Raw genomic sequence first — 25928 nt, 5'->3', positions numbered from 1 at the left:
TTAGTCAAGGATAAATTAATGTTTGTCATTAAACATGGTCTTGGAGTAATAATAATAATAATAATTAAGTTTAGAGAATAAGTTGAGAAATTCTAGAAATTTTAGAATATTGGAAATAAATATTTATTGTACAAAAAAAAATTATTAGGAAGTGATGTGGTTATTTACATAAGTAATATTGTGTAAAACTGATGATGAAATTTCAATTTGAAAGGGCCTTTTTTAAATCGTCATACACATTTATTAGTAATAATTCATAAATATTTCTCTCTCTCTTTCTAATCTGTGATGATGGCTATATAGTCAGTAAATCTTATATTTATTTTTGTCCCTTGGATCTTAATTCTCACATTAATTTCTTCTCTTCATTTATTGTGTCTTGAATGTGAAAAAAAAATGTAAAGAGGGCTGGCAACGAGTTTCATCTCTTTCTCACGTCCTTCCATATTGAGGCTTTCTCCTTCCTCCCTATCCAAGTGATACCTGTCTCATGGTTATACAAACTTCAAATGATTCTTCTGTCCTTCCACTTAATTCCTCGTTTCATCAGCATAGTAAACATATCGTCCCGATTGACTTTGTCAAATGCTTTTTCTAAGTACATGAATGTAATAAACTGCTCTTCTGAATGAGCAGTTGTAGATCTAGGATGGCTTCCTTTGAATTCTTGATGTTAAATTAGTACTCACTTCAGATGAATAAAGGTTTCTCTAAATCCTCTTTAATATTATTCTTGCCAATATCTTTGTTGTGTGGGGAAAAGTCTGATTGTGCGGAACTTGTCACATCTAGATGCATTTAATTTTTTTTTTGAATGAGAACTGGTACACATTTTTTAAAATCTTAAACTTTTTCCCCTGTCTCATATACTTCACTAATAACTCTGTATAACTTTGTTCTTATTTCCTGCCTGGCTTCTTTTATAAGCTTTGTAGGTATTTTGCCTATACCTAGGTTCAGCTCTTCCCCTTCATTCATACAGTCGATGTATTCTTTCCACTTCTTCTGGAATTCTTATTGGTTGAACAATAACTCTCCTTTTAATACCTTTTCTTTGCCTCTCTGTTTACCAATGAATGCTTTGTTTTTTTTAACTTCGTCGACTTTTTCTGTTCCCAGTAGTCTTTCTACCTCCTCGCTTTACTTTGCGATACATTTCTATGGCAACTTTACATACTTTGTTAATTCTATTCCTATCTATTTGTATTCTCTCATCTCCTCCACTGTTTATTTATTTATTTTACCAACGTGTATATTGAAATTGTTTAAGGATGAATCGTACTAAATTGGAACTAAAATATTTAACTCAATTTAAATTTTATATTTTCATTAAATCCCTTGAACGCTTTATTGGATTTCACAGCAATTTAAGAATTCTTCTAGATCAATATTATTTATGAATTTTTAGGATAAGTTCAATATACTAATGATTGGCTCATTTCTGTAGTATTAAATGTAATGTTATTTTTGTATATAATTTTCCCCCTGTATGTGTGTAGGCTATCTTATGTTTGTGTATGTAATTGTAATCAATTGATGGAAATGAAATTTTATTGTAAACCAACAAAATGATGTACTTTTGGATTTAATTTTGTGTTTAAAGAATTTATTGTTATCAGAAATAACAAAGTAATTGAATACAAGTAATTGTTATAAAAAGTAATTGAATATTTCTTATGGGGTATTCCATTATCAACAAATGATCAGTGCATCGCTATTTTTTGATTTTGATGATATTTGGTATATGATAAATAATCACCTTGTATTTACCAAAAAATATTTTTTATATTTAAAAAAAATCTTTTTCTTGAGTAATAGACAGTTTTCTAACTTGCCAACAGGTAAAAACAGCCATTTTTATTACTTTTTCCACGAGCTGTAGCATTCTTATTTTACATCATACAGAGGATCAAAAAGGGCTTTTTGGAAAGAGTAAAGATAGAACTTCAACTTAGTGTACTAAAAATTCATTTTGTTACATAACCAAATCTTATAATGTTTGCTGAAGTTATGTTTACAAATTGCTGTTTTGTTTTTTTTTTCAAATTTTAGACCCAAAATAAATACTGAAGGGTTTAAGTAACAGACCTGTTTTTTTATCTTTTAACTCTTAGGTACTAGCAGTACTTATAAAAAAAATTGGACTTACTGAGTGCCGTACATTAAAAAAAAAAAAATGCCCACCAAATCATAATATTTTGAAAATGTCTCATTTTGGGAGCTCAAAATCCATGTGTGGAACAGGTGGAAAAAATCTAAAATGTTTACAACAGTAAGTACTTTTTTATGTACTTTAAAAACCATATAAAATTGATTTTGTTGCTCAATGGGGTTGACGAGTAATGAAGCCATCAAAACCACTAAAAATACCATTCCTTCTAACCATAAACAATATATCCAAAAATACTAATGTTATATTTTTTCAGATCATAAAAATTACAACTAAACTCATTAGAATGAATAAATTGATAATTAATAAGTAGTACAAAATGATAAACAATTCAAATACATAAAAAAGTTTTTCAATTCACTTTTACCGTATTTTACTCCTGCAAATGGAAGTTATGAATAAATCTTGCACTCTTTGATTGCAAACTTAACTAACATAACTTAGTGCTCCTGTCATTTTATTATTGAGCAGAACTGATAAGTCCTCATTCTTCTTCGGTGTAATGTTGTTTCCTCGTACAGTAGTTGATAGAAAAAGCTCTGTAGATGTGAGAATCTTTAAAATATTTTCCAGTTGAACTCGTGTTTGATTATCCCTCAATGATTTCTTGAATGAAGTACCAGGACCCTGTAGATGGAAAAAGTGTATATTCCTCTTCATTTTCATGTATTTTGACTTCACCTAACCACCACTTGCCATCGTATATGCAGCAGACATAATTTTTGCATTTTGGCTTTGGTAAACCTATAAAGCAATCAGAAACATTAATATCCTTGTGTGCTGATACTAATGTAAATGTTTCTGATTCGGAGGTTTTGCGCACTTTCAGAATACATTTCTGACTTGTTGGAACATAACTGTGAAAGGTTCTTGTTTTTGGGACTGTTGTGATTACCTGATAACGAGAACTGAGGTATCTTCAGTCTCTTGAATATCTTTATTAGAGCAGAAAATAAATATTATGTTTTTAATATAGTCTTTGCAATAATTGTACATTTCAGAAGGTGTAACAATTTGATTGTTGACTATCCTTTGAAGGCTTGCTTTAGTCACAGTCCTTTTTACAGTTCTATTAATACCATTACATGGTCCTTTTCTATGGTATAAGGCAAAAAATGCCATTCAGCTGCAATTTCAAAATCTTCTTGATGGTAGCACAAATTTATAAAATTTTGTTTGTTTTTATACTGGGCTGAGAAGTCATCAGAAAAATAAAAGTTGTTCAACTTGTGGTAACAGTGTTTATAATTTGCTTTTGGAAGCAGAAGAATGTTGTAGTATTGTGCTTCAAGTACTCACTAATCGCACAGTAGCTTTGGCTTTGTAGTTTTCAAACTAAAATATATGAGAAATAGATGTACTCTGGCATAAGTTTTTGACCAGTGATATGACGACTTCATCCTGTGTCACCAAAAGAGAGAAGTCTCCCATTACAATACATTCACCCTCCAACAAGTTTTCCTTTTTAATGTTGAGGAAATTAGCATGTTTCTTTGCAACAAAATGATGCCGTTTTAGATTATTTAAATTTTCAGTAAGTTTATCTAAGTATTCTTGAGTTTGAAGATAATTTTAGAATCAAAATCATCCCGTCTCTCTTGCAGTAATCTGAGCACTTCATTAGTGCCTGGACGTTTTTCACACTGTGACAGCGTGCATGTTTCATTATCTATACCTCTTACCTTGTTTGAAAGGAGAATTTTAAAATCAGATATCATTTTTAGAGCAGCTAACATGAGTTTTAAATTTTGGTGGCTGATGCACACAGAGTGCGTCACCTGACCCACCAACCAGAACATAAAATTTTGGTCTTAAATTAGCAAATTTTGAAATTTTTGAATTATGTTTTTCTTTGAAGGCTGTGTACAATTCTTTTAAGTTACATACAATAACCATTTTTTGAATATTAATTTTCTTCCTGTCAGCTTGTCTTACAGAGACACAATCCTAATTGGCTGGCATCATTCGGCTGAGCTCATCATTCTGGTAAAAATCTTGGTCACATTTAATAATATTTTCATTAATTGCGTGACTGGGTTTCTTTTTGTTGATTTGTGGCAAAATTCCACTTGTTTTAACTAATTGTTTGGATTGACGGGCTACATACTGACTAACACTAAACTCATTTTTAATTTTTTGACTGTTCCAGCTGCTTGTTAATAAACTTAAAATATTTATTTTTTCTGGGTTGATGTAGCTATTTTCATTTTATCCTTTATTTTAATGATTAATTCTTCATATACAGCATACTTTTGTGATACTGAACTGGTTTCTTCTGGAGAAATATTTAAATCAAAAGAATTGTTTAATTTACAGGTTTCTGACTGCTATTTTTCTAACTTTATTTTTTAATAAAATTACAAAACCGATTTGAACCAATGTGCCTTCCCAATATAAAATCCAAATATTTCATTAATTAAAATTTCATTTGGCTATAACTCTGGAACTGATGAAAATAAGTATCACTAAGGTATATCATTAACTCTCAATGAGGGTTTTTTACTGCAGTTAAAAAATTCCAAAATCCAAATTTTTGGGATTTTGGCCTTTTTTTTAGGCATTTTTGGTTCAGTCAATTACATTCGTAAGGGGAGGTGCACAACTAGATGTTACAACAGTCCTAAATTAAAAATTTCAACAACCTACAGCTATTCATTTTTGAGTTGTGCGAGTTACATACGTATGTACACATGTCACGTCGAAACTAGTGAAAATGGATATTTCGGTTGAAATCTGAAAACCAGAACTTTTTGCTATCATAATACTTCCTTTACTTTGTTCAAGGAAGTCAAAATTAACTTAACACTTTTTAAAAAATCATGATGAAAAAACGACGATGAAAAAACCTTACAAAATATGAAATCATTATGAGTTAAACTCATATAACTTAACCTGCTCTGTAATTTTTGAACCTTAACAGGGGAAATAACTATAACAAACACATTGAGGTTGTATCTTGACATTTCAGTCCACTTTCTATATCATCTTGTGGTTTTTGTATTTTGTTTAAACATTTTCTACACAGTGCTGTCTGCCTGTAATTAATTTTTAATTTGGATTGCTTGTTGAAAGTGTCGAAAAGATTTCTAACTGGTTTAGTGTGGCAACTAAATGGGTCAGAACAATGTTTTCCATTAATACTAAATGTTTGATTTTATGAAAAGGACAGATATTTTTTGTTCCAGTACATCCACCTCTTAAAGATATCAATGTTATTTGCTGTTCAGTAAACTCTAAAATATTGTGCAATACTGAAGATCTATCGTAAGTCAATTGGTGATATACTGTTCAGGATGAATGCCAATTGAACACTCCATAATCCATTTTTATAAAATGCAAGGGTTCTTACAATAATATTACAGTTAGTATAAATGATAAAAATACCAATTGCACATCACTTTGTCTTATCCCAGTTTCTCTACAGCGAAAATAAAAATTTCTCTAGTGATTAAAATTAAAAAATATCGCATAAAACAGAAGTTCAGTGCTATAAACAAGTCTGCATTACCCAACCACAGTATTAACACTAACAACAATACAGCATATCACATTGAAATTAAAACAGTAACAGCCTTCTAAAATTATTACATTCAGGATTAACCAAGTATTCATGTCCATGCATGTCTATTCACTTTCGTGTTAAAACATGAGTTTATGTGCGAGTCGTACTTTAAGTAACAAAATCTCCAGAATATAAGCTATCTCATTGTAGACATCAAAATATTCTGTATAGTAGGACTATTATTATCTGAAAAATACATGCTGTGAATTTTTTGGATACATTCATGGTTAGATGGAATGGTGTTTTAGTGGTTTTGATGGCTTCATTACTCATTAACCCCTCTGAGTAACAAAATAAATTTTATATGGCGTTAAAGTACATAAAAAAGTACTTACTGATGTAAACATTTCAGATTTTTGCCACCGATCTCACAGGTGGTTTTTGGGCCCCAAATTTGAGACATTTTCAAAATCTTATAATTTGGTGGAAATGTTTTTTTTTAATAATGGACACTTGGTAATAGTCCAATTTTTTTTTATAAGTACTACTAATACATAAGGGTTAAAAGGTAAAAAACTGGCTTGTTACCCTAAGCCCTCCATTATTTATTTTGGGCTTAAAATTTCAAAAAACAATTTGTAAATGTAACTTCAGTAAACATTACAAGATTTGGTTATGTAACAAATTATATTATAAAATAAATTATATTTATAAAATAAATAAATATAAATTACCATTTATTAAAATTAATAAAGAGACTCTTCATTTTCTACCGAAATCCGATTGACTACTTTGTTTTTAAATAAAGCTGTAGCTGCAGTGGCATTAATACTTAAGTACCGTTAACCCTCTGTAATAAATTTTAACTTAATTTGCTGCGGTTTATATTTCTAATAATAGTTATCATATAGATTAATGTGATTATTTCACAGATTATTCTCTCTCTGTAGATCTTTCTTTTTTGTCAATCACATAACATCATGTCATGTTTAATGATAAATTTAGTAAAATAGATTTAATAAAAATTTAGTTTTTTGAAGATTAAAGTTGATCCATGTTAGACAATGTGGCTAGTACTAAATTCATATTTTTATGAAGATACATCTGGTATCTGTATAATTTGTCTACTTCTTTTATTTTTATTTCCTCGTAGAAGTTATGATATAGATTGGTAATATGATTTGTTCATAATATTAATGGCAAAATGGATCGGTGTGATGTGGGTTTATAAAACAATTGTTGCTGACAACAAAAATGTTAAATAAATAACATGATGATGGGATACAATACAGATGTAGTATGGATGCATTTTACAACATTATTTGAACGATGAATTACTCAGATATATTGGTTTTAAAGTGAAACAATAACATTATATAAAAGATTTTATGATGTTATATATTGGTGGTGAATTTGTTTGTATTCATATCTGCGTAAGCTAGTGGTAATTCTGTCAGGTTGTAGTAGTGGAAATGTGGTACTTGATGAGAGAACCTTGGGTAATGTTCTCAAGGTTTTTTACAAAGTTGTCTATTAACACGTATATAGTTATACATACAGTGATGCATTTAAAACCAGCCTGAGGGTATCTTTTCTGTTATGGCAGTTTAATTTAGATTATGTATGCATGTTTTCACTGTTAAAATTTACATTTAAACATTTTTCTGTGGTTAAAGTTAATGATTTAAATTATTTTATTAATATTCTTATTTTGTTTCATAATTTTTTATTAACAATATTTTATTTATCTTATTTTATAACTTGAAATGTGGCAAGTGGGCCCATCATGTTGAAAATAATTGTGCATGAGTTCACCAAGTAGTCAGTTGGAGCACAGATTAATTTAAGTAGTTAAATATAAATCTGTATTCATTATATTTTCAAAGGATGTTGGTCCAGTGATTTGCATTTCCAATACCACATACCAAACATCAATCTTTAAATTATGAAGAGGTTCCATTTAAAATTGTGGGGATTTTTTTCTGTAAACTAGTATTGTGTATTATGCGATCTAGCTGCTCGATCTAGCTATGCATAAAAGTTAAAATTATTATGAAAGAGATCTGTGATCCTCCTAGATGATTATCATGAAGTAAACATTTTAATCTACATAATTTCATAATGCACTTACAAAATTTAGTGAATCAAAGTACAATATATTCTTGCATTTGTGACTATTTGGCAAAACTTCTTATTCTTGTAGGAATACAATATTTTTTCTTTTCTTATAGACATGTCTTGCAATCCCATTTTACTGATTATATAAAGTACTACTAAACTAAATGTCAGTAGCTAACAACCTTTAAAAAATGTAATTCTGTTAACAAAAGCAAAAAACTAACTTAGGTTGTACGGGATTGTACTATTATTTGCTACCACTGATAAAAAACAAATTGAAGTTGAATAAAGTAGGCTTGTATGTAGAGTAGTGGGAGGTGGTTGAGAAAACAGATAAAGAGCAAAATTTATTTATAGATATAATTTTTAAACAAGTAAGAAATCAAAATAATAAAAATATCCACTTCAATCAATAAATATATTATATACTAATATCAATAAGTAATCAAAAAAAAAAAGTTCCACTTTTTATCTAAGTAATAATTTTGAATAACTAATCAAAGACAATGCTAAATTAAATTAATTTATTTAAAAAAAATTATGTAAAGTCAACTCCTGGTTATCCTTGATAATAACCGGGAAGAGGTTGGTGAATAATCTAAAATCATGGTTGATCCAAAAATAATATTTAATAGAGTAATAAGTTTTAAAATTACCGAATACTATACTTCTGCAGTATTTTAATGCACTATTTCATCAAGGTATAACAATAAATAATAATAAATACACTACACTACACTTTTATATACGTGGGAAAAGTAATGTCCTGAAGTTTATTCAAAATACGAGTGTAAGTCAATTATTATCTGCAATGTAGTTATAAATTTTATTGCAATACAAATAGGAAACTTACATGTACATCATTTTTCAACATAGTCCCGTTGCATTTCAACGCAGTTGGTCCAAGCGCACTTTGGCAAGCTTCCTGATGCCCTCATAAAAGAAGGTTTTTGGTTGAGCTGTGAGCCAGATATGCACTGCTTCTTTCAGTGTTTCTTTCTAGGTAAATCTATGGCCCCTTAATGCCTCTTTGAGTGGACCAAACAAGTGGTAGTCAGAAGGGGCAAGATCAGGACTATACGGAGGACGAGCCAGTACTTCAAAGTTGAGTTTCTAGAGCGTTTCAGCAGTGTGGGCCAGCAGTATATGGATGGGCATTGTTGTGCAACAACACAACACCTTTCGACAGCAGTCCTCGGCGTTTGCTTCAAATTGCAGGCTTCAGCTTGGCAGTAAACATCTCACTGTAAAACGCACTGTTTATTGTCGTGCCCCTTTCCTGATAATGTTCCAGTACTGGGCCTTGTGAGACCCAAAAAACCGTAAGCATCAGCTTTCCTGCGGATGGTTGGGTCTTGAACTTTTTTTGCTGGGCGAATTTGGATGTTTCGATTTCATACTCTGCCATTTACTCTCCAGCTCATAATGATGGATCCATGTTTTGTCACCAGTGATGTTTCTGTCTAAGAAGATGTCCCATTCGTTACCATAGTGATCCAAATGTTTTTTGGCAGATGTCCAAGCGCGTTTGTTTATGCAACTGTGCGAGTTGTTTTGGGATCCATCTTACACAGACTTTATGAAACCTAAGTCTGTTGTGGATGATTTCGTAGGCAGAACTGTGACTAATTTGAAGATGATGTGTCACTTCATCAATAGTTACTCGTCTGTCTAAGAAATCCATGTCATGTGCAAGTTCAATGTTTTTCTTATTTGTGGCGGTAAACGGTCGTCCGGCTCCTTCGTCATGCACAACACTTGTGCGACCATTTTTGAATTTTTCAATCCATTCGTAGACACTCCATAGTGGCAGCACACTGTTCCCGTACTGTACTGAAAGTCTTTGATGAATTTCGGCCCCTGATACACCGTCCGGCCACAAAAAACATATCACTGAACATTGCTCTTCTTTGGTGTAAACAGAAAGCGGCCATGATTAATGGCAGGGCAGCTATAATGAAACTAACCTAGCAGCATCAAACCTGCACAGATATAACAACAATTAAACCACGCATGCGTCATCTACGCAACACAACAGTACTACCAACATAAACAAAAATATAACTAAATTGCGGATAATAATTGACTTACCCTCGTACATATTAACTTATAATAAATTCTCACTATCACTAATTCTGTACATAAATAGATTGTGCATGCATTAGTTTAAAACTGTAGTAGCTAAGTAGAAAAAATATTAATAAATTGTACATTTTACTCTTTCAAACATTTTTTTTTTTTTTGTAAATAAGATGCAATTTACTGTTACTTTAGTGTTTGAAAAAATTTTCAAATTGAACTTTGTAGTTTATATAGCATAATAATATCACACAATAAACTATCATCCTCTTATTTTTACAATGAACTCTACAGCATTATTGTATTCAGAACAAGCACAGATTCAAATAGCAAATGAATAAAGGAGTAAAACCTATCACAGAACGATGAGAAAATAAAAAATTTTTAGCTTCCGTATAAGTTTTTAAAACTTTTTTTTCCGAGAGGCATCGCAGTTAAATGACTCGTGGATAATCTGGCCTTGCGGGTACTTGGAAGTAAGATTTTTATTTAAATGTTGTGTTTTTATCAAAGAGGACTGTCTTACAGAGTGAGATAGATATAGCTCAGCTTTTGATCATGAATTGTTTTACAAAACCATAGATTTTTTTTTTAAATTTATGTAAATAGAAGTGTGTTTAATCTTTTAACGTTGTGGAGTTGATACAATGAACAGGCGACAGTGGCATTGTCCCAAAAATAAAAAAAACTTGTAAGTACTTTTACTGAGTAATGAATATCTGAGATATGGCATAAAAATGAAATTTTATTAGAGATTTGAGCAATGTTTTCAAGTATTGAAGCTTATTCTCTTTTATTTAGTTTTTCCCGATAATAACGTTTACTTAATGCCAAAGTATGAGGGGTGGCTGAAATGTAATGCGCAGTTGCTTGTCACTTGCATGTGAAACGAAATATTTAAATGAAACTAATATGACTGAAGTTCATTTTATTTGCTTCAAAAACCAATACTTATTTATCCACGCAGGTAACATTTTTAGCTACATATTTCTTCCAGTGATGGACTAGTTTCCTTATTCTGTCAATAAAGAATACTGGTAGTCTTTCATTGATCCATGATCTCACTGTTTTCTTCTCCTCATTGTCTATGATGAAATGATTCCCTGTGATTTCCCCTTTTAACTGTGGAAAAAAGTGATAGTTGCATGTCACCAAATCTGGTGAGTATGGAATCTGTGAATAGGTTCAAATTCCAATTTCCCAAGAACCTTGGCAGTTGTATGTGATGTGTGCAATTGCGCATTATCATGTTGCAGAATTATCTGCTTTGTGTATTGTCGTATATGACATATTCACATCTCTTAAGGTGTTCTAAAGTCTCTATATATTGCACAGAATTTTCTTCCAGGTAATCAGTCTCATACATATGTTTGGAATCACAGAACATTGTCAAGAAATTTTTTTTTTGCAGTGGCTGAGGTTAAATTTTTTATTGTGGTGAACCACAGTGCTGGTATTCATCCTCAGCTTTTTTTCTTCTGGGTTGTAATGATGTATCCAAGTTTCACCTCCCATCACGTATTGAAAAGGAAGTTACCTCCCTTGTTATGGAAATGTTCGTGACCGGACAGAACAGACATTGACAAAATAGAACTATGAAAAAACAAAATGTCATATTTACATTTGTGTAATTTCAGTTGATTAAAGAAAATACAGCATTTATTTTTTGATTAATGAAGGGAATAATTAGAGAAATACTTATAAAGTAAAGAACATATAAGTAATATTATATTATCTATTTATTTTAAAGTAATTTATTTATTCATTTTGTATTTAATAATTAATATTTATTCCGTAATAGCAGAGTAGGGAAGAACAAATATCCATTATTATTTTTATTTTGTCATTTTAGTTCATTTTTTAATAAATAACTAAATTAATGGTCTGATGACTTAAAATATAATCAGTAGTATCATTTCATTGAATCTGATAAAGTTATTCTATAAAAAATAATATTTCCATTAACTATATAATTTAAGTTTAAAATTTAAAATATCGAACACTAACTTTCATAATTTTTACTAAAGATTTAATAACTGAACGATTATTATTATATATATATATATTTTTTTTTTTTATAAACCAATGTAATTACTGAACATTTTTGCTACTTACTGGAACTATTTACTGAATTTTTTGTAATAATTGCTAACCTCTTGATTATTATTTTTTGATTTTTTTTTTTTTAATAATGCGAAGGTATAACCTAAAGTATACAAATCTGAAGATGTATCTAAACAATGCCGCGAAATGTAATTAAATAACATATATAAATAAATAAATGTGGGTTTTAATTATGCAGATTTGTTAATAGAATACAACTGTATAAAAAGTGTAAAAATAATGAAAGTAGATTTTCTTTTGGCCAAACATATTGTTGAAAAATTTTGATGTTACTACACCTTTATCAAATATTAATTAATTACTATGTTCATTATCAACCGATTTTAATAAATGTGGGTTTTAATAATGCAGAATTGATGATAGAATACAATGGTATAAAAATTGTGAAAATGCCATAAGTAGATATTCTTTGGCTGGACTTATTGCTGACAATTTTCTATGTTATGAAGATGAAATGAAAATTAAAAAATTCAAATTGAGAATCTATGATGTGATCAGAGGTAGTTTTTTCATTTCTTGGAAAACACATTAAAATCCATGTAATGGCTTCGTGGAATTATTAATCCGTAATCTTTTTAATAGGATTTTAAGAAAGTTACCTGTATTTTATTGTATTATTTTTTTAAAAAATCAATTAAAGACTGTTTTAGTGCCTGATATTGTTTAAATTTTATAATTTTACTTACAGTTAATTTTTTTTCAACGTATAACATTCTATAACAATTGTAGGTAAAAGTGTTTAATTTCTATTTATAAGATACTGTTTTTTAATTTATAAGCAGTTTATTTGTATTTATACTAAAAACAAAGTGTTTTATCCCATTATTTAAACAGTGTGTATGATTAAACAATAAAATTAACAATAAACATTTTGTTTCTTCTCCTATTCTGTGATTATAGCATAAAAATAAATTACTAATTACAAAATAATTAAATAAAATACTTTATTTGTTATAATTTGTATTTGTTATTTTGTTTAAATACATCTTTTGTGTAAGGAATCCTAAATTAATAATTATAACTTATAATTATACTTATAATTATAAGTATTTCTCTATTTATTCCCTTCAATAGTTAAAAAATAAATACTGTATTTTCTATAATCAATTGAAATTAGGCAAATTTAAATGTGATATGTTTTGTTTTTATCATAGTTCTGTTACAGAAGCTTTTCACAACATTCTGTTATCGCTGTTTGTTCTTTACTGTGAGTTTGAATGGTGAGTTTCCATGATATCCACTGTGAACAAATGTTACAAAAGCCAGGTGTGCAATAATGTCCATTCTTTCAATATGCCTCTGGGTGGCAATTGATTTGTTATGTGATGCTACAATCATTTTGAATCGATTTATCACCTCTGTTTGCTGCTTCTCATCAGTCACAGAAATTGGTCGACCACTGTGAGGTTCATTCGTAGTATTCACTTACCAGCTTCTGATAACATTAAATATTATTGCTACACACCCACAATACTCTGATCAACAATTTCATTATTGTAAATGGTTTTTAGATGATGATAAATGTCACTAGTATTCTCTTTTTCCACTGTTAAAAATTGAATCACCATGTGATCACAGATTTATTATATGTTTATATAGCAAGCATAAGACTCCATAACAATGAACGGAAAATGAGAGGACATGGGTCAACAAGTTTTGGAATGAAACTACATGATGGCAGCACCTGTCTTTTTGTGCAACATTTTGTTATTCTCCCCTCTTGTTCCACTATATATTGTATTTTAGCCACCTTTTGTTGGAACAGTTTTGCAATATTTTGTTGAGATCTGTTAACTAGATGGATAGTTGTCATTAAATACACTTGTAAACAAGTCTGATATGCTGATTTAATTAAATAAATGTAATGTATGATAAATTGTGATTGTTTAGTTTTGTTTATTAATTTCTTTTTAATAGAATACATATATTTTAAATATATTTCTATATCCTTTCAGATTATATAATTTTGGAATTTTTTTTAGATGATATAAGAATTGATGACAGTGTGATGGAAGATATAGCTGATGGAGAGGGTGATATAGAATCTGAAAAGAGAGATGAAGGTAAATTGTTTTGTATTTATTTTTTTTGAATTTTACACTTTGCTTTTATACATGTTTTTTAGGGGAGTCTTGATGCATGGTCTTTTTTAAATTTTAATCATTTAAAATAGTCTAACCGATTAAGCAATGCCTCTACTATTCTTATCTCTCAACATTTGTGTAGAGTGTAACAATTAACTTAATGCCTTCCTTAGACAATTTTTTTTCCTATTTTATTATTTATTTATTTCCATTTCTTTAGAAATATTTAACAAAAAAGTGTATTTTTTAAAACAGTAAAACATGTGAATTTAATATTTGTATAATTACAGTCCCGTAAGTAACATTCTCTTAAGATATATTAATGTAGTTAATAACTTCTCATATAATATTCTTTGTGCTAGTTGAGCAAAAATTACAATTTTTAAATTTATATTCTCCCTGAGATATATAGATTGAATATATTATTGTCAACCTGATGACATATTTAAAATAAGTAAATATTACAAGTATATAAATTGAAAGAGTGGAAAATTAGAAAATATACATAGAACTTGTATTAGGTATATTTCCAGGATTTAATTTCTGTCGCTTGAAATCGTTTACAAAATTTACTGCATATAAGTTGGAAAAAACTGTCTACAGGATGAGGGAGAGAACTTTTTTAACATTTAAAACAAAATTTTGTGAAGATTGTATACAACATTAATTTTATTTATTAAATTTTCCTTGAAAATTTTGCTAGAATGCATTGTGAGCGTTGTGTGATGCCAAAAACCTATTTTTTTGTCATGAAGAGTGGGGTAAACATTTTAAATGAAGAAATAGCAGACATTACTAAAATATGAATCGTGTAAAGTGCTATAACTGGTTAAAAATAGATTACATTCTCATGTGCAGTACTACATAAATAATAAAGAAACAAATTGAGGTAATTAATCCTAGTTTGATATGTAACGTAGAAACACATAATGTAGAATGTAGTATGTGTAATGTAGAAACACATTTTTAGGATTATACATTAGGTCATGTTTCACATTTTTCTGTTCAGGAATGAGTGATTCACATTTAGGTCATTCTTTACTGATGGAATTGCTTTTTTCTGTTCCTACTATTCCATTCACACAAAAAACAACAGTGCAGGGATCCCTTGATTTACGCGGTTAATTCATCCTGAACTGCGTGAATCAAAACTGTTTTCTCAAAAAGGGTACACAGTACATTATAGTACTGTACTACTGTGCAGTAGTATAGTATCTGTATGTATACATATTTTGTAGGCTAAATTCACAATTCTTTTCACAGGTAGAAGACACAAAATTTTTAGACAGTTTGGTTAAAAGTACTTTAATCTCGAATCCAGTACAATAAATATGATTACATACAGTACAGTATTGTAGAAACAAAGTAAAAAATATAAGAATAAAGTACAAAAGAAAAATCATAGTACAGTACAATATTATTAAAAAAAATAATTTCCTTAAAATAAATGTATATAGAGGCCTAAGTACAATAAGGAATATTAAAAAAAAAAAACTTGTGATTTAGTTCAACTTTTCTTAAAATAACTATAACTGTCCAGTTTACTCTGCTTTACTGATAGTTGCAACTGATTTAGCATCATCTTGTAGTAATTCATATCACGTAACAGTTCATTTACAACTTTTGTACTTCGTTCTCGATCAGGTTCATTCAGTTACATGATCACAAAATTTTTCAATGTTTCCTAATGCCTCCTGTAATCCTTTTACTGTTAATTGTGGCTGAGAAATTGAGAATGTAGTTGAAGGTTCACCACTGTCAATTTTTGATGACCCTGATTTAAATGATGTGTCACTGCTACTCGAATTGTCATCTAGCTGCTCATTTGGTGACGTGGCTAGTGCTAACAAGTTTCTAAAAGTTGTTTATCTCCTTCCACAAGTTCATTTACATCTTTAGCATCAACTTCCAGCCCTACACTGCTGGCAAGTTGTACAACTTCATTTTATTAGTACCTGTAATTCCTTGTCTGTTATCATCGAATGCAGTTTAATCTTGATCATTATGTTGAAGCTTGTGCTATACTCCACAAAGTTGTACTCTCTTTGATTTCTTTCCAAGCTTTGTCAACATTGCGTACAGCATGAAGGATGTTAGGTTTTTCCAGAACATTCGCAAATCACAGATCCCTTTGCTTGAACTGTTAGTCACAGAAAACACTTGAGAAAATGTTTTTTTTTTTTTTTTTTAGATAGTAAGCCTTGAGTGTGGCTATCAATTCTTGATCATATGGTTGTGTCAATGATGTCATATTTGCTGGCATATAAATGACTTTTACAAGTGAATTAATTGCTTCCATTCCTCGGAGCTTGGATGTCAGGAGTGTTATCAAGCAGTAGAACGGCTTTGTGTGCGATATTGTTTCTTGTGCAAAAAATACGCCTTGTTACCTGTGCTTTTTGGTTGAATGTCCAGTACATGGGGAGAGATTGTTTGTTAATAACTTTAAAAGCATGGGAATTTTCTGAGTGATATATAAGCACGGCTTTAGTTTACAGTTCCCCTTTGCGTTTTATTTAAGTAAAAATGTGAATCGATCTTTAAATACTTTAAAACCGGGCATATGGCATTCTTTTGTGATAAAAATATGTTTAGGCATTTTCTTCCACAAAAAATAGGCATTTTGTCAACTTTAAATTGTTGCTGTGACGTGTATTCTCCTCCTTTCAATATTTTGTTGATTTGCATTGGCTGCTTTACCTTGAATCAAAATGTTATATAAGTTTGAACGATGTTTAAAAATGTTCAAACCATCCTTTGCTTTCATTAGGTTGATATCTTCTTCTTGAATAGGTTGATATCTTCAGCATGGCAGTAAGGTCTTAATAGCTCATGCAAACTTAATGCTTTTTCACAATTAATAATCAAGGGAATACGATGTTAAGTACAATCTTCTATGAGAATGTTCAATATTTTTTCAAGTTCAACCATTAAAGGAGATTGTAAATAAGATATCAGTGTTACATAAACTATCATCATGTTTTATTATCACCTCCAACTTTGTCTCAAGAGTGTGATAGTTTTCCGTTTCTTTCCCGTATATTTAAGGTACTTAAAAACACAAAAAATATAAAATAAAAATATAAAATCCTAAAATATCTCGCACAATAAATTACAAATATTGTACGTACTGTAACCTTGGGTGTCATGACTTGTATGCAGCCGATCTGAATTATATTCTGCACTGTATTATAACGTAAGACAAATAAAATATATTCTCTGAACAGCTAATCGCTGGTTGACTGATCATTAAAATGTCTGTAAACCAAACACTTCAGTATGCTATTATTGAAAGGGAAACCCTGTTTCATTGTTTATTGCATTACATATGTATTATTTACCGAAAACCCTTTTTAAGAATTCTTTCAAGAATATTATTCTGTACCTTATATACAGTAATTCTGACCGTATTAATTCAAAACCAGACCCGCATTAAGGGACAGTTATAAAATCAACCGTGCAAATTCAATTTTGCATAAATCAAATCGCATTAAACCAAGGGATTATTTTGCATTATATAACCAAGCTGCAAACGAAGAATAATTGCAGTTATCTTAAAATCACAAATATTTCATTCATACACTGCATATTGAAGCTTTTCCAATATAAATTTAAAGTTTCATATGTTTCTTTCATAGTAACAGAATGAGCCATTGGTACAGGAATTTATTGCTATTATGCAGAAGCACAGCTTTTAAACTAACCCTGTTGGGTTATGTTCGTTATAAAGTGCCTCCATAAGAGAAGAAATGTTATTACAAAACACTAAGCTATTTTCTTCAGAAAAGTAGTCTTTAAAATCAGAATGATGATTTTGATAAGTACATATCTTGGTAATCTTTTGAAGAAGATTCCATCCTTTTAGCCGAGAAGCAAGCGACTGTTTTTTTGGATAATTTTAAATCTTTTATGAGATCGTTAAGATTTTCTTGTTAGTAAATGTTAACAATCTGCTTTGTTAAAAAGTTGTATCATCAGAATCTATTTCTTTTTCTTCCTTACTTTCACCAGACTCAAAGCTCTCTTCATCTAATGTCATATGTTCTGGAGATTTTGGTATGAGCAATTCTTTGCAATGTGGAACTGATCTCATTGCATATTGCAAGTTAAGCTACACCTATGGATGTTTTGATTTTGATGTAATCTGTTTAATGCTTGTTGAGCAGAAATAACAGTCAGAAGAGAGTGATGTTTGGGTTCCCTCCAAATCTTAGGGATTGAAAATGGCATGTGGAGCCAAAGTCCTTTCTGGGCCCCGACTTTACACCCAAAATGAAGTTCATAACACTTTTTTTACTAATGGAGTGAGGTTTCACCTTTGGGACTTAAGTGTGACTTCACCACATACATTGCAAAAATTGTTAGAATGATTTAAACAACTAGGTATTTTGTAAGTAACGACTAATTGAAAGAAATAAAGTTGAATACACAATAATTCAGACGCACTAAGCACTCACAATGACGTGTTTAATGGTTCACACCATCTCACAACTGATATCGCTCTGATGAATGTGTGCTGCCCTAGATCACATTTGTACATGTCTATCATATACATATACAGATGTACATTTGTACATCTGTATATTTCAGATGTACATTTGTACATCTGAATACATATTTGAAAACAGAATAAAAAACTGCAATAAGTACACCTATTGGTACTCGTGCGACAAAAACCATGTTGACCAGTGTAATTGAATATAAATTGTTTGACTATAAACTCAAAAACTGTTTTCAACTCAAAAACATGTTATAGTTGAATCAAATTTCCAGCAATGATTTTCAATTAACGTTTGGTGTGGCATGATTGACAACTAATTAATAGGCTCTTTCATATGAGAACAATGTGTGATGAGAAATTATCTGGAATTTCTGAACAATGAACTTCTTACCGTGACTGAAAATTTCTCACTGGCGAAATAAAATGAATTGTATTATCAACTTGATGGAGCACCAAAATATTTCACTAATAAAGTAAGGTGACTCTTAGATGAAGAATTTAATGGTAAATGGATTGGACATAGGAGGCTGGTAAATTGCCAACTAGATCACCAGTCTGTATTCCCTTAGATTACTGTTTATGGGGATACGAGGTGTACAAGCAAATGGTAGACACACGTGATGAAGTGATCTCTCACATTCTCAGTGCTCTTTACTCATCAAGGAATGCAAAGAAATAATTAGTTTGGCGACAAAAAATGTAAGGAAACGATTTGAAAAGTGCTTGATGTCAATGATAAAATTTTCAAAAATTTATTGTAACTTAATACAGTATAAACCATGAGTATTTTTTTAAAAAGTAAGTGTAAAATATTTTAATTTTTCAATGGCCTAAATTTATTTTACTAAATCAGCTATTTTTGATTTTTACAGATTCATAATATTTTTTTTATTAAGTTTCGTTCTGCTTTGTTTTTAATAATAAAATTTGATTTTTTTTCGTGAACTGTATTACATCAATTTTCTCAGAATTAAATCTTCAAACCTAGAAAAACTGTCTTTCGTCAGCAAATTTTTCTGTTTTAGTTAGATATCATGAAGACATGATAGATTTTAGGTAGATTCAGTTCTTAGACATTTTATTAGATTTTTCATTTCAAAAAACATAAGAAAATCAAGTTTACTCTCATGTAAAATGCTTTGTAGGCGTTATAAAGGAAGTATCCCTTACTTATTCCAATCTCAGTTTCATATAAAGTTACACTCAAAACATACTTTCAAAAATGCTTTCTTGATGTAAGCAAATTATATTTCTGACTGAAAGCTTGTTTCGCCTAAAATGTTATTCAACATTTTATAAAAACGTTTAAGCTCTTACCTCATCCATATTTAATAATTCTACTTCCCAAATAATAAAATTCTTCTACCTCCATAGTCATTTCTCATCCTATTTTTATATTCAGTGGTCCATCTACTTTATTTCTACTACATGTCATTACTTTAGTTTTCTTCTTGTTTATTTTCATGTGGTAATTCTTGCGTAGGACTTCATCCATGCCGTTCATTGTTTCTTCTAAATCTTTTTTACTCTCAGCTTGAATTACTGTATCATCAGCAAATCGTAGCATCTTTATTTCTTCACCTTGTACTGTTACTCTGGATCTAAATTGTTCAATAACATTAACGTATGCAATAACCTTAATTATTAATATAGGATATTTAAAGAGTGTGCAGTTTACAATTTTGTATGTACTATTTGTATATAGTATAACTTTTTTTCTAATTTTTTAAATTTATTTAAACATATATTTATATGACCTATGATACTCCCAGTAACGTAAGGATTCCAACGCGGGGTCATAGATCTAAATCGATTCAGCCGTTGAGCTTCTACGGTGGAAAAACAAACATACACCCACCCTAAATATATTGCACTTCTTTTTTGGCATTCGTGTAAAATATATACTATATATTTTAAAAAAGACTACTAGTCTTTTTTAAATGGTATAAATAGAAATTTTTATTTTTACCTACATTTTAACATTTTTTGGAGTGGTTTTTTTTTATTATATGTATTTAGAAATAACTTTGAAGATATACAGAGTGTTTCTAAAGTGGTGGACTGGCTATACTTTTTCAGATTCTACTTGTAAAACTAAACAAAAAATATCCTTAGGAAAAATGGCAGTTTCTCCTTCGTTCTCCCACTGTCCGGCACTTTGTTATTTTTATAAAAAAAATTTATCTCTAGTTCGGATAGATGAATTACATTAATATTTGGTAAGCGTATTGGTAATAAAGTTGTAAAATTAAAACAAAATCAGGACTAAATACTTTCTCAAATTACAAAATGGTGGCTATCTTTATTTATGGCCATCTCCATAAATATTGGTTTTATCAAAATTTATTTTATTACTAAAATATTAAGCCTTTTATTTTAAGCAGAGCCTTGCGATGGATGCATGGCAGCTGGAATGTCACACCACAGCTAGGAGAACACCCTTGTATAAATTTATACGAGATCTGAGGGGATGGTATGCCTCAAGCTCGTTTTTAAGGGCAACAGATGCCCAGGTGCTCATCAACCATGTTAATTTAAACCAATATCTGTTTTGGTTCCGCCTGGCAGCTGAATGAACTTTGCGTCTGTGGGGAGGTTTAGTCAAATGATTACCTGATGTTTGATTGCCCTGCTCTTTGGGGGGCCAGAGACCAGGCCAGCCTGGAACTTAGAGGTCAAGAGTAAAATTGGCCACTCTCAAGCGTCGAGTCAATGTGGCGCAAGAATCACATTGTCGGACCATGTGGGAGTTTTTTGATGCGATATTATGATATATATGCTAACATTACGATATATATGGCTGACCTCCAGCAAATTAAGGCTCCAAGAGCTTTAATGTGGTAGAGGTACTTGGTGGCATTCAGTGGCTTAGGCGTGACAGGTAATTGCTGTTTAGTACAAATGAATTTTAATTTATGGATGTCATATATTTTTACTAGTTGACAGGGTGCGCCTACAGATTTTAGTAAATATATGACAAGTGATGGTTGGGACACGTAAGCTGGTTGTGTATGGCACCCCGTATTTTAAAACTAAGAAATTTCATTATTAGAGCTTTCAGTGTTTATTCTCTCTTTTGAAGTTTACTTATTGAAGACATTACAGTATTGGGTGATATGTATTTTGCTAATATTAAACCATTTTATTGTTGAAAAAGGAAAATATAAATTTGATAATGGGGAATAAAGTTTTGGATTTGATATTTTATCTTTATACCAGTTGTATTTAAATAAATTTTTTTTAGAAATTTTTGACAGTCTCAAAATGTGTTCCGGTTTTTGTTTCTTCATCAGTGATTATTTCTTTCATATCTTTTCCCATATCATCGATCCTTTTGTTATTTTAGGTTTTGATATGTATAAGGATAATACAAGAAATGTGATCATAGAATTGGATGATTTGATATGCGAATTCCAGGTTGCGTACTCGTTCATTGCTTTTTTCAGAGATGTTGGGCAGGATGGTTTCCCCAGATACTTGAATTTGCTGATTACGAATTATAATTTAATGATTTCCTTTATAAACCTTTGGAAGAAAAAAAATTATGGAATAAACAAATTTTAACGGTATAAAAATAGTACCCACATTTTTTGTTGAGTATATTGTATGAATTATTTTAATAGCTTTACAACAGTTTAACCAGCTTTATTTTTATGTGTTTCTTTGAAGAGTTATTTTGCATTTCCTTACTGTTAATGTGCTTAGTGTTTTTAATTTAGTAGTACATATATATCAAAGACAAAATTATAAAAAGTCTACCACCTGGAGTACAGAATTCAATAATGTTTCTTACTTTACACATATAAAAGCTCTTTCACAGGTTACCCTCATCAACTTAAAACTGTAAACATATAAAAAGATTAAATAATTTTTTTATATAAAAAAATATATTAAAAAAATGTTTAATCTTTTTTACACTGAAAGTTTCTAAATAAAGATATTTTCAAATGTAATTTATATTAAAAAAATTTATAAAAATTGTATATTACATGAAATTTTTTATAATATAGAGTTTCATTTGTTATGATAAAGAAATGTATGAAATGTTTCTCATATCGATAATTGCATTTAATTTATAAAATTATATTACTTGCTGAAACTGAGAAATTTTTTTGGGAAAACTTCAGCTTATTTTTATAAAATAGTTATATCACAGATTTGCTTCCTGAATAATGTTTGGAAATATGGTTATATAAGATTTTTTCAGTACCTAAATGTAGTTCAGCCTCAGTAATACACATCATTGTTAGTGCCAATTGTCATAAAACTTTGTTAGAAAACAAAGTTCCATAATTCCATTAGGAAATTTGAGTATCCAGTATATTAAATTTGATTTGTGTTCTAATATATACTGATATATTATTTTTTTTAAATTTAATATATTTTTAAATTTATATCTTTTAAATTAGTTTAATTCACGATTTTTATCTGCATGTATAAAATTTACATGTCATTTTATTATGTCCAGTTTTCATGAGGTTACTTGCAAATGATAATTAATTCTGAAATTTAGTGTAGGTCCTTGTAGAATATTATGATTTCACTAAATGTTCAATTTTGTAAAAGAATGAAAGTGAAAAGTGGCAGTTTAAGAATAAAATCGAGCAGAAACTTGACTTTGTATAGACATATAATGAGGATGAGTAAGAGCTATTTGCTTAAGAAAGTTTTGAATGACAACCTGCAGAAAGAAGATTGAGAGATCATTCAAGAATTGTAATGGAAGATAAGAGTGTGAAAAATGACATGTAATACTGTAAACACATACTGTATGTATTTAATTTATATCAGAAAATTCTCAATCTTTTTGCTATTGTGGCGTATGTTCCATTTTTTCGGATAGATTATTCCCTTCAGTTATGTTAAAAAATAGTTCTGTAAATTTCTTGGCAGACCAACAAGACTACAACTAAAAACAATTGTAGATTGTTCAAGATAGAGAATTCTATGTTACAGCATAGATAATCAGTTTTCTTATATAACTTATATAACCATACTTTCTTATATGTATTAAATTAAGCCTTACTGAATTAAAAAGAATAAAACTAAGAATTGGTCTTACCTAGTGATAATGTACTATCGGTAGAAACATCCACATCTTCAGCTCATTCACTGGTTTTCACATATTTTTAAATTAACTGGCAGAAGACAAACAATTGAAAGAAATTAAAAAAAATTCTAAGTCTGTGGACTAAAGATAACTATTTTCTCCATTAACGAATTTATTGATAAATTATCCAGGAACAACACTATTCCAGCACATTTATCAGTATCAAAAGAAACAAAAACTATTCAAAATAAAATTAATAACTGTTAAGAGAAATTAAAAATCAATATGCTATTTATTAACTCAAATCTTATTGAAAATGTCTGGACAGATAAATAGAATAATTTTATCATATCAGTACTATGATAAATTAAATATATCAACAGAATAATTGTTTTCATTTAAAATTAATTATTGTTATTTGTATTTATGAATATAAAAACTACATACCTGTATAAAGAGAATATCATTTATAGATAACGTTAAATATCTTAGAAATAAAATCTGTAAACTAAGACAAGAAAAAGCTTACATTATTTTTTTCCGTTTCTAATTCTCATTTGTCATGAAAGTAATCTTCCTCATAATTTCCCTCATCTTCTAACTTCATCTTTTTAGTCAGCGGCATTTAATCTTCATAATTTCTCATATCTTCTAACTTCATCTTTTTAGTCAGCTGCATTTAATGAAAAATAGTTTCTTCATCTGTGTTTCACCTGAAAATGTAAAAAACCTATTCTGAAAAAGACGCGCTATTTTGTGAATAGTAAGCGGAAATTTTCCTACCCTACCTTAACCTACGCCACTCACCAAGACTCAAAAGTCTCCCCGGATAAAGCACGGAGATTAATACACGACAGCAACAAGGGAGGATCATATACCTTCACAAATTTTGCATTTAAATCAGCTTTAATTTTCGCCTAAACTGTTACCCCCAATCACCCAATCCTTTCGGATATACCAAGTTGGTTGTACAACCTCCGTTAGGTAAAATACCTCATATAGGAACAGTTCAACTGCCTGTTTTTCCAGTTCGGAGCTGGCAGGTGTATATTACCATTCCTAAGGGCTTTTCCGGTCACAGGAACCAACAGGCTGTTTTTCCAGATGTACAGACAGGATGTACAGCCTTGTCTAGAGGAGTGCTAACCATTTCTCCTTTCATACAACACAGGATGTACGGCTTGTCTAGGAGAGTGCTAACCTTCTCTCCTTTCATACAACAAAGGAAGTACAGCCTGTATAATTCCTACAGGCGTGTGCGGTTAAGCTAGGTAGCATAGGTAGCAGTTACATTTCCATAAACTTTATTGTTATGGATATGAAATCGCTACCTTTAATTTTGACCTACCCATTTGCATCTTACGACGCGCTATTTTGTGAATAGTAAGGGGAAATTTTCCTACCCTACCTTAACCTACGCCACTCACCAAGCCTCAAAAGTCTCCCCGGATAAAGCACGGAGATTAATACACGACAGCAACAAGGGAGGATCATATACCTTAACAAATTTTGCATTTAAATCAGCTTTAATTTTCGCCTAAACTTACCCCCAATCACCCAATCCTTTCGGATATACCAAGTTGGTTGTACAACCTCCGTTAGGTAAAATACCTCATATAGGAACAGTTCAACTGCCTGTTTTTCCAGTTCGGAGCTGGCAGGTGTATATTACCATTGCTAAGGGCTTTTCCGGTCACAGGAACCAACAGGCTGTTTTTCCAGATGTACAGACAGGATGTACAGCCTTGTCTAGAGGAGTGCTAACCATTTCTCCTTTCATACAACACAGGATGTACGGCTTGTCTAGGAGAGTGCTAACCTTCTCTCCTTTCATACAACAAAGGAAGTACAGCCTGTATAATTCCTACAGGCGTGTGCGGTTAAGCTAGGTAGCATAGGTAGCAGTTACATTTCCATAAACTTTATTGTTATGGATATGAAATCGCTACCTTTAATTTTGACCTACCCATTTGCATCTTACGACGCGCTATTTTGTGAACAGCAAGCGGAAATTTTCCTACCCTACATTAACCTACGCCACTCACCAAGACTCAAAAGTCTCCCGGGATAAAGCACGGAGATTAATTCACGACAGCAACAAGGGAGGATGATATACCCTAACAAATTTTGCATTTAAATCAGATTTAATTTTCGCCTAAACTGTTACCCCCAATCACCCAATCCTTTCGGATATACCAAGTTGGTTGTACAACCTCCGTTAGGTAAAATACCTCATATAGGAACAGTTCAACTGCCTGTTTTTCCAGTTCGGAGCTGGCAGGTGTATATTACCATTCCTA

General features: G+C 30.4%; 1 protein-coding gene and 4 pseudogenes across 7 annotated transcripts in view; 1 reads left to right on the top strand and 4 right to left on the bottom strand.

Moving 5' to 3' along the window:
• Nucleotides 1-25928, top strand: part of LOC142331438 (uncharacterized) — a 306269-nt gene that overhangs the window by 114480 nt on the left and 165861 nt on the right. For all 7 annotated transcript variants that reach the window (XM_075377347.1, XM_075377346.1, XM_075377348.1 and 4 more), the window contains one exon: nucleotides 13976-14056. In XM_075377347.1, the coding sequence (XP_075233462.1) occupies nucleotides 13976-14056 (81 nt within the window). The remainder of the gene's footprint in view (nucleotides 1-13975; nucleotides 14057-25928) is intronic.
• Nucleotides 24737-24797, bottom strand: LOC142331876 (U6atac minor spliceosomal RNA; annotated as a pseudogene).
• LOC142331887 (U6atac minor spliceosomal RNA) lies at nucleotides 24808-24851 on the bottom strand (annotated as a pseudogene).
• On the bottom strand, nucleotides 25294-25415 carry LOC142331874 (U6atac minor spliceosomal RNA; annotated as a pseudogene).
• LOC142331886 (U6atac minor spliceosomal RNA) lies at nucleotides 25426-25469 on the bottom strand (annotated as a pseudogene).

The sequence above is a fragment of the Lycorma delicatula genome, chromosome 10 (genome assembly GCF_047948215.1).
Source record: "Lycorma delicatula isolate Av1 chromosome 10, ASM4794821v1, whole genome shotgun sequence".
Taxonomy (NCBI): domain Eukaryota; kingdom Metazoa; phylum Arthropoda; class Insecta; order Hemiptera; family Fulgoridae; genus Lycorma; species Lycorma delicatula.
Note: the sequence above shows the minus strand (reverse complement) of the source record. Positions and strands in the feature narration are given on the sequence as shown.